The sequence below is a fragment of the Aegilops tauschii genome, chromosome 1 (assembly GCF_002575655.3).
Source record: "Aegilops tauschii subsp. strangulata cultivar AL8/78 chromosome 1, Aet v6.0, whole genome shotgun sequence".
In the NCBI taxonomy this organism is placed as follows: domain Eukaryota; kingdom Viridiplantae; phylum Streptophyta; class Magnoliopsida; order Poales; family Poaceae; genus Aegilops; species Aegilops tauschii.
The window spans coordinates 474198885-474211951 of NC_053035.3; the positions used below are offsets into that span (position 1 = coordinate 474198885).

The window sequence follows — 13067 nt, forward strand, 5'->3', positions numbered from 1 at the left end:
CTCCATTCATTTCGACGAGTTCTAGGCACTCTTTATTTTTATAGAAGAAATCTGTAAGCACAACACGGACAGACAAAAGCTTGAACACGAGTGGACTAGCTGCGCTCCTTGCAGGCTTAGCCAACACGGTGACACTCTGTTCTTGTTGTTGCTATTTAGAAATAGAGGATAAGCGGTAAGAGTGAGAGTGATGGCAATATATGCAACATGTTACGAATGTATACCATTAGATGGAAGAAAACATTAACAATTTATTCAAGAGTTGCCTTCATTTTTTTCTTGGGCAACGTATACATCTCAGCACCACCATACGACACTGAATCAAATTTCCCTTTTTCCTTTCGGTAAACTCAACCTCAAATCAAATAATAAATAATACTACCCAACTCCATATATAAATAAATAAATAAAATAATGTTTAAGTGTGGAGGATGGGCGGGCTGCAGTAGGGCCCGTTGAGCCAGCCGTCGGTGATCTGCTTGTAGGCAGCCTCGGTGAGGTGAATGCCGTCCCAGCTGAGGTGGTCGGCCGGGTTGGCGCACGCCGCCGCGCCCTGCATCCCGCACCTCGCGCTGTTGGCGTAGTTGTACTTGCCTCCCCCGGAGCCGCAGCACGCCTCGAAAGCCGCGTTGAATCCTGCACAACCCAGACCGTTGTTAGATGGATCGATCACTTGCTAGAACGTGCATGAACAGTGCCCCGGTCGGCGCCGGTGCTCCATGCATGCATGCATGTGGAGGCATGTGTTAGTTGGGCGTGTCAGTCAGTGTCCATCCACCATTACTTGGCCATTATGCCAGCTCTAGATCTTCTTTTCGAATGATATTTTTTGAATGATTTGAAGATCTCCTTCTACTCGCCGCCGCGCAGGATATACAGGAATCCCACATGACGGACATGTGCCCAGAGTGGGCAGTAGCTAGCACCACACTGATGCCGATGCTGACAGTGACACTAGTGCCGTGTCCACTGCTGCTAGCTCGTGCACGAACGCGGAATCTATCTATCCATCCACACGTTATGCGTTGCGTTGCTTGTCTCTCCCTGGCGTGTTAGTTAGACTTATTGCCGAAAGAAGATGCCCAACGGCTAGCTAAGAGTACTGGTCGGTCGGAAGGAAATACTATGTGGGAACTAGCGTGCCGCGTGTGCACGTACCGTATTTCTTGGGGTTCTGGACCATGTCGTAGACGGCGGAGTAGAAGTCGGCGTACATGATGCGCGCCGCCCGGCCGTAGCGCTTCCGGAGGCGGGCGATCTTGGCCTGGAGCAGGTTGTTGTGGAAGGTGGAGAGGTCGTTGAACTTGCGGAGGCAGCCGAGGGCGTCGTAGTCGGCGCTGCTGTTGGTGCCGTAGACGGTGAGGTAGATGGGGAAGCAGCCGATGGGGAGCACCCCGGGCACCACCACGTCCCTGGCCCCCATTGCCACCACCTTCTCCACGCCCCTGATGATGGTGTTGACGATCTTGGTCGTGTACCTTCCAAAGTTTTGAATAGCAGGCTATGATAAGTAGCGGTAGTACTCATCCAAATCAGCTATATATCGGTGAAAAATCAGGCTGTAGCGGACAGGATTTCATTTAGCGGCACTCCGTTCAAACCGTTAAAACATTGGTACCTGCTCGCTTGGTCCGGGTTGTAGTTGCCGAACAGCATCGCGTTGTAGTCGTTGCCGCCGAACTCGCCGAACACCACCAGTGACTCGCGCAGGTACCGCTTGCAGTCGTTCCCGCACACAGTGGCGGCGATCTGCTGGAACCACTGGATCTGGAAGCTGATGGGCCCGTTGTTCCAGATCTTGTCCGAGAGGCCGAGGCCGCGGAAGAAGGGCGCGTCCATGGCCGTCGCCCCCGTGATGGCCATGTTCGCGCCCTGCTTGAAGTCCGTGCCGTTCGCCTTGGACGGTGGCAGGAAAGGCACCCCAAACTTGGTGCCTGCAATGCGTCATCGTACGTCAAGCAAGAACAATATCAACGAGATGGAGTGTGTGTGTGTGTGTGGAGCACATCACTTACTGAGGAAGTCGACGATGACGCGGCCGTCGGAGCACCGGCAGGTGGGGGTGCCGAAGTAGGTCTCGCCGTAGGGGGGCTGCGTGAAGGTGATCGCCGTCGGCTTCCCGCTCGTGCACAGGTTGCCCGTGTCAGTGATGGAGTCGCCGAAGTTGAACACCGCGTTGTACTTCTGGGCCTGGGCGGACGCCGCCCCCGCAAGAAGCAGCAGGGCCAAGCATGGTAGCAGCTGCTGCTTCCGCGCCGCTACCGCCACCGCCGACGACCTCATCGTCCCCATCGTCCCAGCTGCTGCGGACGAGAGAGCGAGAGAGGGAGGCACGCAAAGCGGCAAAGAAGAAAGCTACGGAAAGGAAAAGGAATGGGGATGCTTCATGCTTGGCCAGTGGCCGGGCTTTCTATAGCCCCCGTGACCGGCGCTTTAATTCGCTTTCCAATCTCTCGCGCGCCCGGCCGACCAGAGCTAGCCCAATGGGTGAGAGACTGAGGACGAGCGTCAAGCATGTTACTACCCAGCTAGCTAGATTGTCCTACCCTTTACAGTAGTATTTTATGAGTGGCTGCCAGGGAGAAATTTGTCTATCCCTTTGACCTTTGCTACACTTTCAGCTCGGTTTGTCTTCCCCGGAGAGGAAACTTCACGTGAGAGATCACCACCACCGCCTCCCTTATTATTCTCCGATTCTCTGTAAAGGTCAGCATACTGTGCTACGATCCTGCCATGATACCAAAGGACGCACAAAGCAGCTCCACACATGCATGCGTGCGTGGCTAGCTCTGCTCCATGGAGAGCTTCACCTGCCCATATGGCACCGTGTGTGATCTGAATGTTAAGATTCATACAAGTACAAAAGATAGTTGGGAAGAAAGAACCCAATCGGACGTACGGTAACAAATTTCTCTATGCAACCTCTCCTCTCGGACAAGTAACTCCCGGATAGATCGGATCTCGTACACAGGCGGAAAGGAGGCGACCATGGATTCCCTCTGCGTGCCGCCGGTGTCGCCGCTGTTTCCCTCTCCCTCTGCCGGCCGCTCTGGCACTGGGAGGGAGGGTGAACTTGGATTTGTGCATCGGGTGGGTTCTTAGTAGGGTTAGGGTTGAGAGAGATGTTGCTGAGGCCGTTGCAGCGGGCTTCACAACTGAATAAGTTTCCCCGGGTTCTGTTCACGGCCGGGGCTCTGGCCTTCGTCTAGGAGCCAGCAGGGTGGGGAATACCCGGATCTCCTCGAGGTTGTGGGCTATGGTGTCTGGAGGGTGATCGGCACTGGCCGGTTTTGGTCCTCGGATGGGTGGTGGTTGTGCGGAGACGGAGATTCTTCTTCCACCTCGTCGATATGATTTTCTGTTGCAGTTTTTCATCTTTCTTTGTACTGCTGATGGAGGGATGTCCTGCTTTGCCCCGGCAGTTGGCTCGGCCGCGGCGCAGAAACCGGATCCTAGTTCTCTTCCACCTGAAAGGGGCACATATAGCAACTCATAGGCACATATGGTGAAGGCTGGTGTAGACATGTTGGATGCACATGTGTCTCCTCTTTTCGGTGCTGGAGCGAAGAAAATGGGGACATTGTGGAGGCGATCATGCCGTGGTTGAAGATGATAAGCTGCTTGTGTCTGGTTGCAAATTCTTGTATTACAGGGGTCTTCTCACAAGATTCAAGGATGATGACACAAAGCTCCGGAGATCTTCGTGTTTTATGGTTGTTTTTGGGTGCTTTTTTGTTATTATTGTTCTCTCTCTCTCTCTCTGTGTGTGTGTGTGTGTATCTGTGTGTGTGTGTGTGTGTTAGGATGTGCTTGTACGAATCAAGGACTTTGTATTAATTTGTGATTTGAATACAAGCATATTTTCTAAAAAAAGCAACTTTCTCTATGCCAACGGAAAGTTGTAGTCATGGCATCTCCAACGCCGACCCTCAAAACGCCCACAACCGTTCGGACCGCATGGTCCGGATGTGTTTTCCATCCAACACTGATTTGTATCGGTTCCCGACCGGTCCGGACGTACTTTTTCCTGCAAACCGGAAACAAACCGGGCGGGGGGGGGGGGGGGGGGGGGGGGGGTTCTTTACGGGTGTCCGGACCGCTGCCACACCCACTTCTGACTGCCCTGGCCCACCAAAAACTCCTCTCCCACGCTGGCGCCCCTTCCCGCCGAAGCCAGCTTACAAGAGGTAATAGATGGAGGGCCCCATCTTCCATGTACAATATTAGACCTGGGACATCCCCCTTCATGGTTCCATATGATTCTGCCAAAAGGGATCACACAAGGTGAAGGTTGGAGGAGGCATCATGTCAAAAAGGTTGAGCCATGCCTTCGACTTCACCACTATCATGGTGGACCTCTCCTGAGTTGTTAAGTTGCGGGTCCCTGTGATGCCCCTGCTGGCGTTCAAACACACCACCTCCATGAGCTCCGGTGGCACTATCCCCATGGTTCCCTTGCATCAACACGATAGTGCACATAGGAGGGAAATGCTCCACACGATCGCTGCCCCTGCGCATGGAGATCGAACACAAGAGAAGATGAAATTAGATGGTACTAGTGAGGTGGACACGTGAGCACAATGGTGAGGAGGACATTGAGACGACCCGATATATAGGTGATTGGGATGGCCCGACATGGTCGGAAAGAAGCATTGTGGACGCTAGATGAAGAGGGTAAAGAGGGTGGGCAAGGATGACCATGTACCTGACATGTAGGCTCATGTAGTCAGTGATAGAAAAACTGGTTCTCGAACGGTACTAACTTTTACCAGACAAACATATCTTGGTTGCTTTAGGGTTGGGATTGACCGGGATCAGTAGATTGGGTACAGATTTCAGGGATTAATTGTTCAAGATTTGATTTCAACGAGACGCACGTGTTCAAGGTTTATTTTAGACTTTTCTCTTTCAGAATCATGATATAATTAATGTAGCATAAGTTTTGTTATGTTATTAGTTTTTTCTTACAAACTGATGTGCGTACAATCTGATTGTTTCTAGCTGTATGGTTCCCATAGCATTTTCATGTTTTAGTTTTCTAACGCCATGAAAAAAATCCCACAACACTTCATTCATCTCCTCAACTTGTCACAGTGGCAACAATAGCCTAATCCTGAAGGAATGGGGAATGTATGAACTGTCCAAAGGTTTGCTTGGTAGGAAATACTATGAATGAATATTATTTGTTCCATTCGTGTAGGTTGGCATCATGACATCGACTACACATCTCCAAGACCTTGCCTCATTGGTCGTGGGAACTCCCATGGCGATGTACCTACCCGCAACCTCCACAGCTCTACGACATCTGGGAAGATCTGCCTTGCACATCATTGAGCATTGATTAATCTTCATTGACTAATCTTCACAAAGGTGCGCTCTCGGACACTCGCCATTGTCCTTTCCAACAATGATGTCGGTCCTAAGGGCACCCTGCCCTATGCATATAGATACACATGTAGGATCAACAATAATGTCATTGGTACGACGAACAATTAACACACTAATTGGCATAGATAGCTCCAAACAATATACATAATGACTTACCTGCAGGATGAAAGAATCCAGGACAGGAGAAGCATCAAGAAAAGAAACCGAAGAGAAGATGTCGCAGCTCGGAGGGAGGGACATTACTCCTCTACAGAGTCCGATGTCCATGTTCTTGAGACGGGGAAGCTCTGAGGGCAACATTGGAATGTTGATGTTCTGAAGAAGAACAAATCCCAAGGTTAATCATGTGTTTGTTTCTTCAAACATAAAACTACAGGTACATATATTGTTGATTAAATATACTATTAGAGAGCATATATACTTAAACACGAGAGCGGATGGTGAGGCTCTCAACATTTTCTTCAATGGACGGAAGCCTCGCGCGAGCATCAGAGAGAATGCAACACAAGCCTACATTCTTGAGCGGCAAAGAATTTTGGATAGATATATCTAACAAGGCCCCACTATAATGGAAGGGGTTGAGGCATGGAGCATCGATCTCTATTATTTATAGTCTCTTGCATTCTACAACAACAAGAAAGTTTAGTTGCCGCAATGTACATGGTATTCTCAAGCAACTTATCCCACTGCATAAGGATATCTCCAGCCGGTCCAAGGCAGTAGATTTAGAGAGCGAATGCAATAATTCTTCCTCATTAATATTGAGAAAACGAAGATGCAACTTTTTCTATCTTCTCAACAGGCCAAGTGTCGGAATGGGATCGAAAGCACAACCAGTGAGGTGAAGATACTGAATTGAACTTGCAACTGCTTCGTTGGATGAAACCCAACATGGGGATTTGTAGATTTTCTTCATGAAAATATACGTAGCCAAGCTAAGTTTTTTAGTTCCAGACTTGACGTTGATTTGGAGCCACCTGTCCAAGCGGGAGGCTTTGATTTCCTTGCAAGGGTTAAGCCCAAGTTTAAGCGTTTCCACCTTAACCCCATTGTTGTGATGGTTTTCAAGAATTCGGTCAACTTTGTCGATGATATAGGTTCCTCTTTCCTCAAATTTCTTGTCACTCAACTCAAGTGTACCGGAGTTGAGTACGAGCTTGGAATAGTATCTCACGAACATAGAAGCCCACACGAGACGCATGCAACACAAACAACTGCTTGCACTCACAACAGAGAATGTATATGATGTAGGATGTCCTACAAAACCAAGGTTGAAAAGTTTCAACGGTCAGATTGTACTCTCTTCGTTCTAAAAGATAAGATGTATTAGTTTTTCAGAAAGTCAAACTTATCTAACTTTGTCCAAGTTTATAGAGAAAACAATCAATGTCTACGATAGCAATTCATTATCATTAGATTTGTTACGAGATATATTTTCATATTTTATTTATTGGACATTGGTATAGTTTACTACAAAACTTGGTCAAACATATAAAGATTGTTTCTGGGGAAGATGCAAGAGATCCCCCCCACCACCGAACCACACACACAGAGCAATATCACCGCAGGAAGAAACGTGAGAAACAAACCAAACCAGAACGTATACAGTGCACCAATAGAGAAAAACCATATGCAACTGTTGTTGGCCAATTTACAGTGCAGATGAACCACTGATTTCTTATGGAAACATCTCGAGCGCAACTACATGCCGACTTGGCACCAAATTCCTACCCTTGATGCATCATGTGTTCATCCTGTGGGTGGCAGTTGAGATAGACATTGTTTACTTGCTGCTAGAATACTTGAATGCCAGCGAGATTATTATTTTACTTGCTACGTGCTCTGTCTGATGAATATCAGTTTAGCTAAATGACAGTCGACTGATTTTTCAATTGGGGTCAGTCGATTTTTGAGAGTTCGTTGGAGTGAGCCGGAGGGAAGGAAGGGGGAAGGGGCTCACCGGCAGGCTACCCCCATTATCTATCTTAGGGTTAAGGGTGGGGGCGGTGGTGGACGGCGGCGGTGGTGCACTTCGCCGGAGAAAAAACCCAAACGCGGGCGGGGCTTGAGGGATGGCGGGGGCGGCGGCTAGACCGGCGGTGGGGGCGGTTCCGAGGAGGGCAGGGCGTCGCCGCGGGCGACGGTGGCAACGATTAGGCCGGTGGCATGTTTGGTGGTCCGGGAAGAAGAAGACGTGAGAAAGAAGAAGGTCCATGTGCTGTACGATCTTCATCCAACGGTCCACAACAGTCGAGTAACCCTAATTGAAAAAACAGTCGACTGACGTGTAGCCACACCCATTGAATATACACCTGGCTGGCAGCAACACATACCTGTGGGAGATCCTCAAAAACGGCCATGGCTGATATATTTTTGGGCAGCTTGAGAAATATGGTCTTGCTGCTGGCTGGTTCCCACCGGTTGATGAAGCCTCTGCTCGACTAGCTATCTGCGGTGCAGCAGATCTTGACCCAGTTCTGCCCTAGAAATTTTGCGAAAGAGACGTGCAAATTCTCAAGAGCCAGCGCTGGTTCAACAAGGAATGATGAAACTAAGCCGAGGCAGGTTGGGTTACGATCGACGGAAGCGGCCGGCCGGGGATAGTCTGAAATTGTTTAACCTGAGATCGATTTTCGCCTAGATCAAGCGGAACAAGCGCGGCGATTCCATTGCACGTGCCATGTTTCGACTGTGTCTAGGTTTTCTCGGCCGAAACGGCGTTTGTTCAGAGCTAACCGATCTAATAAGCCTTGTTAAACAATCTGATATCAAAGTCGTTGTAGTATAGTGGTAAGTATTCCCGCCTGTCACGCGGGTGACCCGGGTTCGATCCCCGGCAACGGCGCCGTTGTTTTTGCCGAGCCATGATAGGCACATGCACTGCACTTACAGTTCGTCAGTAGGCAGACGGGGAAACTTTTGCAGACGCAGAAGCAAACCAACGTCGTTTTCGCTCTGTTTTTTGCACAACTGTGTTTTTACTACAAGAGTGTTTTTACACACTCTTATATTCTGGGAGTAGAATCAAAGGAACATACAATCTCCTTGTAGAAATCGTTATAATAATTGTTGTCCTCATTTTAGGATCTCTGATTTGCCATTGCAGCCTGCGCGCTCCTATGCACCTGCAGTCCGATTCAAAAGATTGGAAAAGAAGCGGCGATACATGCCTCACGCCAGCGTCAAACCGTTGCGCTGCTCTCTACCTAGACGCTAACTCTAAGAGTGCATGCAAGCAACTTGTGCTAGGAACAGTCTTTAGTGATTAACGTGACAGGATCTTAAGCCTAGCATTTAAATCACCAAATGTATGATGTGAAAATTAGATACTGGCCAGAATTGGCTGAGAGTAGCCCATGGCTGCACCTTGGGGTCACCGGCAGTGAAGAGATGGCCGGGGAAGAAGGGGCAGCAGGGAGATGGACGTACAGGGAGCCGCCGGCACAGCCCTACGGTAGCCGGTGGTGGAGATGGCCTTCACATACCTCAACTCATCTTCGGGATCGGCAGTTAGGTGGGTTTAGATTGTGGTTTTGTTATCCATAATAAAACCCCCCCTTTTCCTTTTATATGTGTGTGTGCTGGGTACATGGAACCAAAACCAAACATGTGAATATGTTGTGTGCTTCCAATCATTGCACACCTAGGGTCAAAAGGCTCCCCCTTTTCACTCACAGTTTGTTTCAAATGTAGATCAATTTCACCATTCCCCCCTTGGTTGTAAGGTTAACAAACATCAGAAGCCCATTCTTGATAGAAATAACATACCAAAGTAAGGTGTTGCAGTGGCCAATAAAGTGTCATTAAACCTCGGTTCTTATAGTACACCTTAATAGAAATGCGAACAGGGCTCGGATCCCGAATAATTCTCCACGACTGTCTTGCTAACAGTGCTAGATTAAATAATTTTATGTCTCTAAATCCTAGTCCATCCCAATATTTGGGCTTTGTCATGACTTCCCAAGAGACCCATGCCGGTTTTCTCCGACCTTCTTTACATCCCCACTAGAACTTCCTCAAGATAGAATTTAGGTTTTCGCAAAGCCCTCGTGAAAGTTTAAAGCATCCCGTTGAACATACCGGGATTTCTTGAGCAACAAATTTGATCAAAATATCCTTTCCACCTTATCATAAAAGCTTTCCCATCCAACCTTCTCCCAAATACGATCACTCAAGTACTTGAACGTCCCTCCCTTGGACTATCCCACATCAGTAGGCATACCCAGGTACCTGTCATTCAGAGGTACCTGCAAGTGACCTTTAACTGCATCACGAACAATATGAAGACAACCCTTGCTGAAAAGATGGTTGACTACCCTTGTTAATTCTCTGTCCTGATGCCCAGCAATAAGATTTCAGTAGGTTTGATACTTCTTTCTGCTCCATTGATGTTTGTCCTGAAAAGAGTAGGCTATCACCCGCGAATAAAAGATGGTTCAACAGCGGAGCCGACGAGGCCACCTTAATTCCACTTAGATGGGATGACCGATTCTGGGATTTTAAGAGGCACGAAAGACCCTCTGCTGCAATCAAGGAAATATATGAAGAAATAGGATCTCCCTACCGAATGCCACGACTTGGCTGAAATTCCTCTAATTTGGTTCCATTAGAAAGAACAGAGAATGAGACAGAGCTCAACATGTGCATAACCATTGAGATCCACTATGCAGCAAAACCCAACTTCTTCATCGTAGCCCTCGGGTAACTCCACTCCACTCTGTTATATGCTTTCATCATGTCTAGTTTAAGAGCTGCATAGCTGTTGTTTTTGGGTATGTTTCTCTTCATAAAATGCAGGCACTCATAAGCTGATATAAAGTTATTAATCTCCTCGGAACAAAGGCTGGCTGCTCTTCAAATATGATATCAGGTAAGATCAATTTCATACGGTTTACGAGGACCTTTGGCGCAATCTTTATAAAACACATTACTCATAAACTAATGTGAGAGAGAAGGGAGGGGTTCGTGACCTTTGGGAATACGTGTCACACTCCATCTCTACTCCGTTTCGGCCGAGTTACCGACTGGATCAACACGCGCTCTAGTTTTTAGGCCACGCCCAACGCAGTTATTTCCGAGAATAGGAGGAGACGGAGCGCAATGCAATAAACCCCCAAATTCCGCATAACATTCAGATACATACGCCGCCGCCGCCGCTGCCGCCGTTACCCGGCTGGATCTCCACCGCTACGGGACCATGGCAAAGCGGTCCAGGAAGAAGAAGCAGCAGCCGGCGGAGAACCTTCCCGACGATCTCCTCGTGGAGGTCCTGGCGCGGGTGCCCTACAGATCGCTCTGCCGCTTCAAGTGCGTGTCCAAAGCATGGCGCGCCCTCTGCTCCGACCCCGGCCTCCGCCGGAAGAGGTCGCCGCAGGCCCTATCGGGCTTCTTCTGCTACGCTCGCGGCGGCTGGAAGAACAAGCTCCGCTTCCTCAACCTGTCGGGCCGAGGCCGGCCCCTCGTGGACCCCGGCCTCCCTTTCCTGCGCGGCGCGTGGGACGGGAGCGTCCAGACCGTGGACTGCTGCGGCGGCCTCCTCCTTTGCGAGTGCTGGAAGAGGTCGTGTACGACCAGCTCCGACGCCGACGCAGAGTACCTTGTGTGCAATCCAGCTACGGAGGAGTGGACTGTCTTGCCTGCTCTCGAGGAGCTGCTTCAGCCGAGGAACATCATCCGTCTGGGTTTCGACCCGGCCGCTCCCTCCCGCTTCGCCGTGTTCGTGCTCGTGCGGGACGACGGGATCACCAGAGTGGAGATCTTCTCATCGGAAACCGGAAGGTGGACTTCCAAGGAGAGCGAATGGGGCGACCTCACCAGCGTGGTCGATCATAATGGTTCACTCTCTCTCTTCTTCGGTGGCACGCTGCATCTAACTACCCACGATTCTTCGGTGATCATGGTGGATGCGGAAGGGAATACTTGGCGGAAAATCCGAATGCCGCTCACCGTAGCAGACACCTCCGATTATGGTTATATTGGGCAATCTCAGGGACGCCTGTATGCAATGCATATGGATTACACTAATGGTAATCGCCAGCTCTCAGTCTGGGTTCTTGAAGATTATGCCAGTGGGCAGTGGACTCTGAAGCATACCGCCAGCATGTCGGAATTGATAGGCCATGATGAGGTGTGTACATTTGTAGCATTCGGTCCGGAATGCAAATCGATCTTTTTCCAAATCAATGGGTTGAATGACAGGCTTGTGTCATACGATGTGGAAAACCGGACATGTCGTGTTGTCTTCTGTTTTGGGAATAGTCATTATGATCTCCGGTGCAAACCTTATATTCCCAGTTACATAGAATGGTTGTCCGATGGTTGTAAAAATTAAGCAGCTCCATGGTCACTTCATGAAAGTCATCAGATGTTAAATATATATGGTTCAGATCTTCTACGCAGCTTGGTTTTCTTCTGTACTTTGATGTTCCAGTCCATGCCTTTGTGGCTTTGAACAATGTTGTTTAGAAAGGGTTTGCTACTGTGGTTTGCCTAGTCAGTAGTCACTTCAATTCATTTGCTTTCATGTACTAGTGTGGACTGTGGTCAGTTGTGAATCACTCCTGTGGTCGCAGATCCGTGTTTTTGGTAATAAGTTGTCTATGCTTGGGATTATATTTCATTTCTCTTGGCCATGCGATGCGTCTGGAGCCTACACGACGAAATTCACGTACAACCGTTTGAGCACACGGGCCTGATCCGTTTCGAGCAGGCCGACTACATTTGGAAATGTTTGGCACCTTTAAAGTGCAAAATCTACATTTGGCTGGCTGTGCAGTAAAGGGTGTGGACATCCGATCGCCGTACATGCCACCGGCTACAGGACCAAACTGCAAGCTCCCACACCTGCCTATAGGAGGAAGATACCGTCGATCACATTTTATTTTCGAACCGTTGCTCCTTTGGCGTATCGTCGATCCTGCCATGAAGGTTAGACACGGGGCGAAGCCCGTGATTCTCAAATATTTGAGAACCTAGAATGCCACCACACCATCACAAATGATAATCCTTTTTCCTCGGGATTTTCATATCCACAACCACACGTGCGGTAGATTAGGCAGTCCTGCGAGCAAGTCAACGTCCTCCTGCACCAATTTGTCAACATTAATTCCCGACTTCCAAAGCTTTTGGTGTTGGATGATCCAAACTGGAACCCTCCAAAACATCTAACTTGTTGCAACATGGAGTTTCTCAAGATTGCTCTCGTACTGCTAGTTCTTGAAGAACCCAGTTCAACAGCGGGAGGAAAATATATCTTACTACCATATCGAAGATTTCTCATATTGCAACTGAGAAGTTTGGCCACTGAACACCGGCCAGAAAATGTCCATAGGAGTTCCACGTTGGCTGGTGGTATATATGTTCCACATCATCGCCACAAAAATCAAGATGACCGAGTCTGAATATTCAGATCACATCATCACACACGGTTCTCTTTCTCTTTCTTTCTCCCTAGGTGTCATCCAATCTTTTCGTGAGTTCCGTGTCAGAGAGAAGAGGTTGCATAGAGAAAGTTGTTACCGTACGTCCGATCGATTGGGGTCTTTCTTCCGAACTATCTTTTGTACTTGTATATACTTGTATGAATCTTAACATTCAGATCACACACGGTTCGCTTTCTCTTTCTTTCTCCCTAGGTGCCATATGGGCAGGTGAAGCTCTCCATGGAGAAGAGCCACGCA

General features: G+C 48.9%; 2 protein-coding genes and 1 non-coding gene across 3 annotated transcripts; 2 read left to right on the forward strand and 1 right to left on the reverse strand.

The window, feature by feature from the left end:
* Nucleotides 1–233: 233 nt before the first annotated feature.
* On the reverse strand, nt 234–2611 carry LOC109752266 (GDSL esterase/lipase At5g45910). The gene is made up of 4 exons (XM_020311169.4): nt 2016–2611; nt 1619–1934; nt 1159–1478; nt 234–636 (listed from the first exon to the last, which is right to left on the reverse strand). Exons 1-4 carry the CDS (start codon nt 2290–2292, stop codon nt 419–421), a joined length of 1131 nt encoding a protein of 376 aa, XP_020166758.1. The 5' UTR covers nt 2293–2611; the 3' UTR covers nt 234–418.
* A 5550-nt stretch (nt 2612–8161) lies between these two features.
* Nucleotides 8162–8233, forward strand: TRNAD-GUC (transfer RNA aspartic acid (anticodon GUC)). Its single transcript has one exon. It is a non-coding gene; the product is annotated as a tRNA-Asp (tRNA).
* A 2352-nt stretch (nt 8234–10585) lies between these two features.
* LOC109752269 (F-box protein At5g07610-like) lies at nt 10586–11941 on the forward strand. Its single transcript, XM_020311172.1, has 2 exons — nt 10586–11515; nt 11936–11941. Exons 1-2 carry the CDS (start codon nt 10586–10588, stop codon nt 11939–11941), a joined length of 936 nt encoding a protein of 311 aa, XP_020166761.1.
* Nucleotides 11942–13067: the final 1126 nt, after the last annotated feature.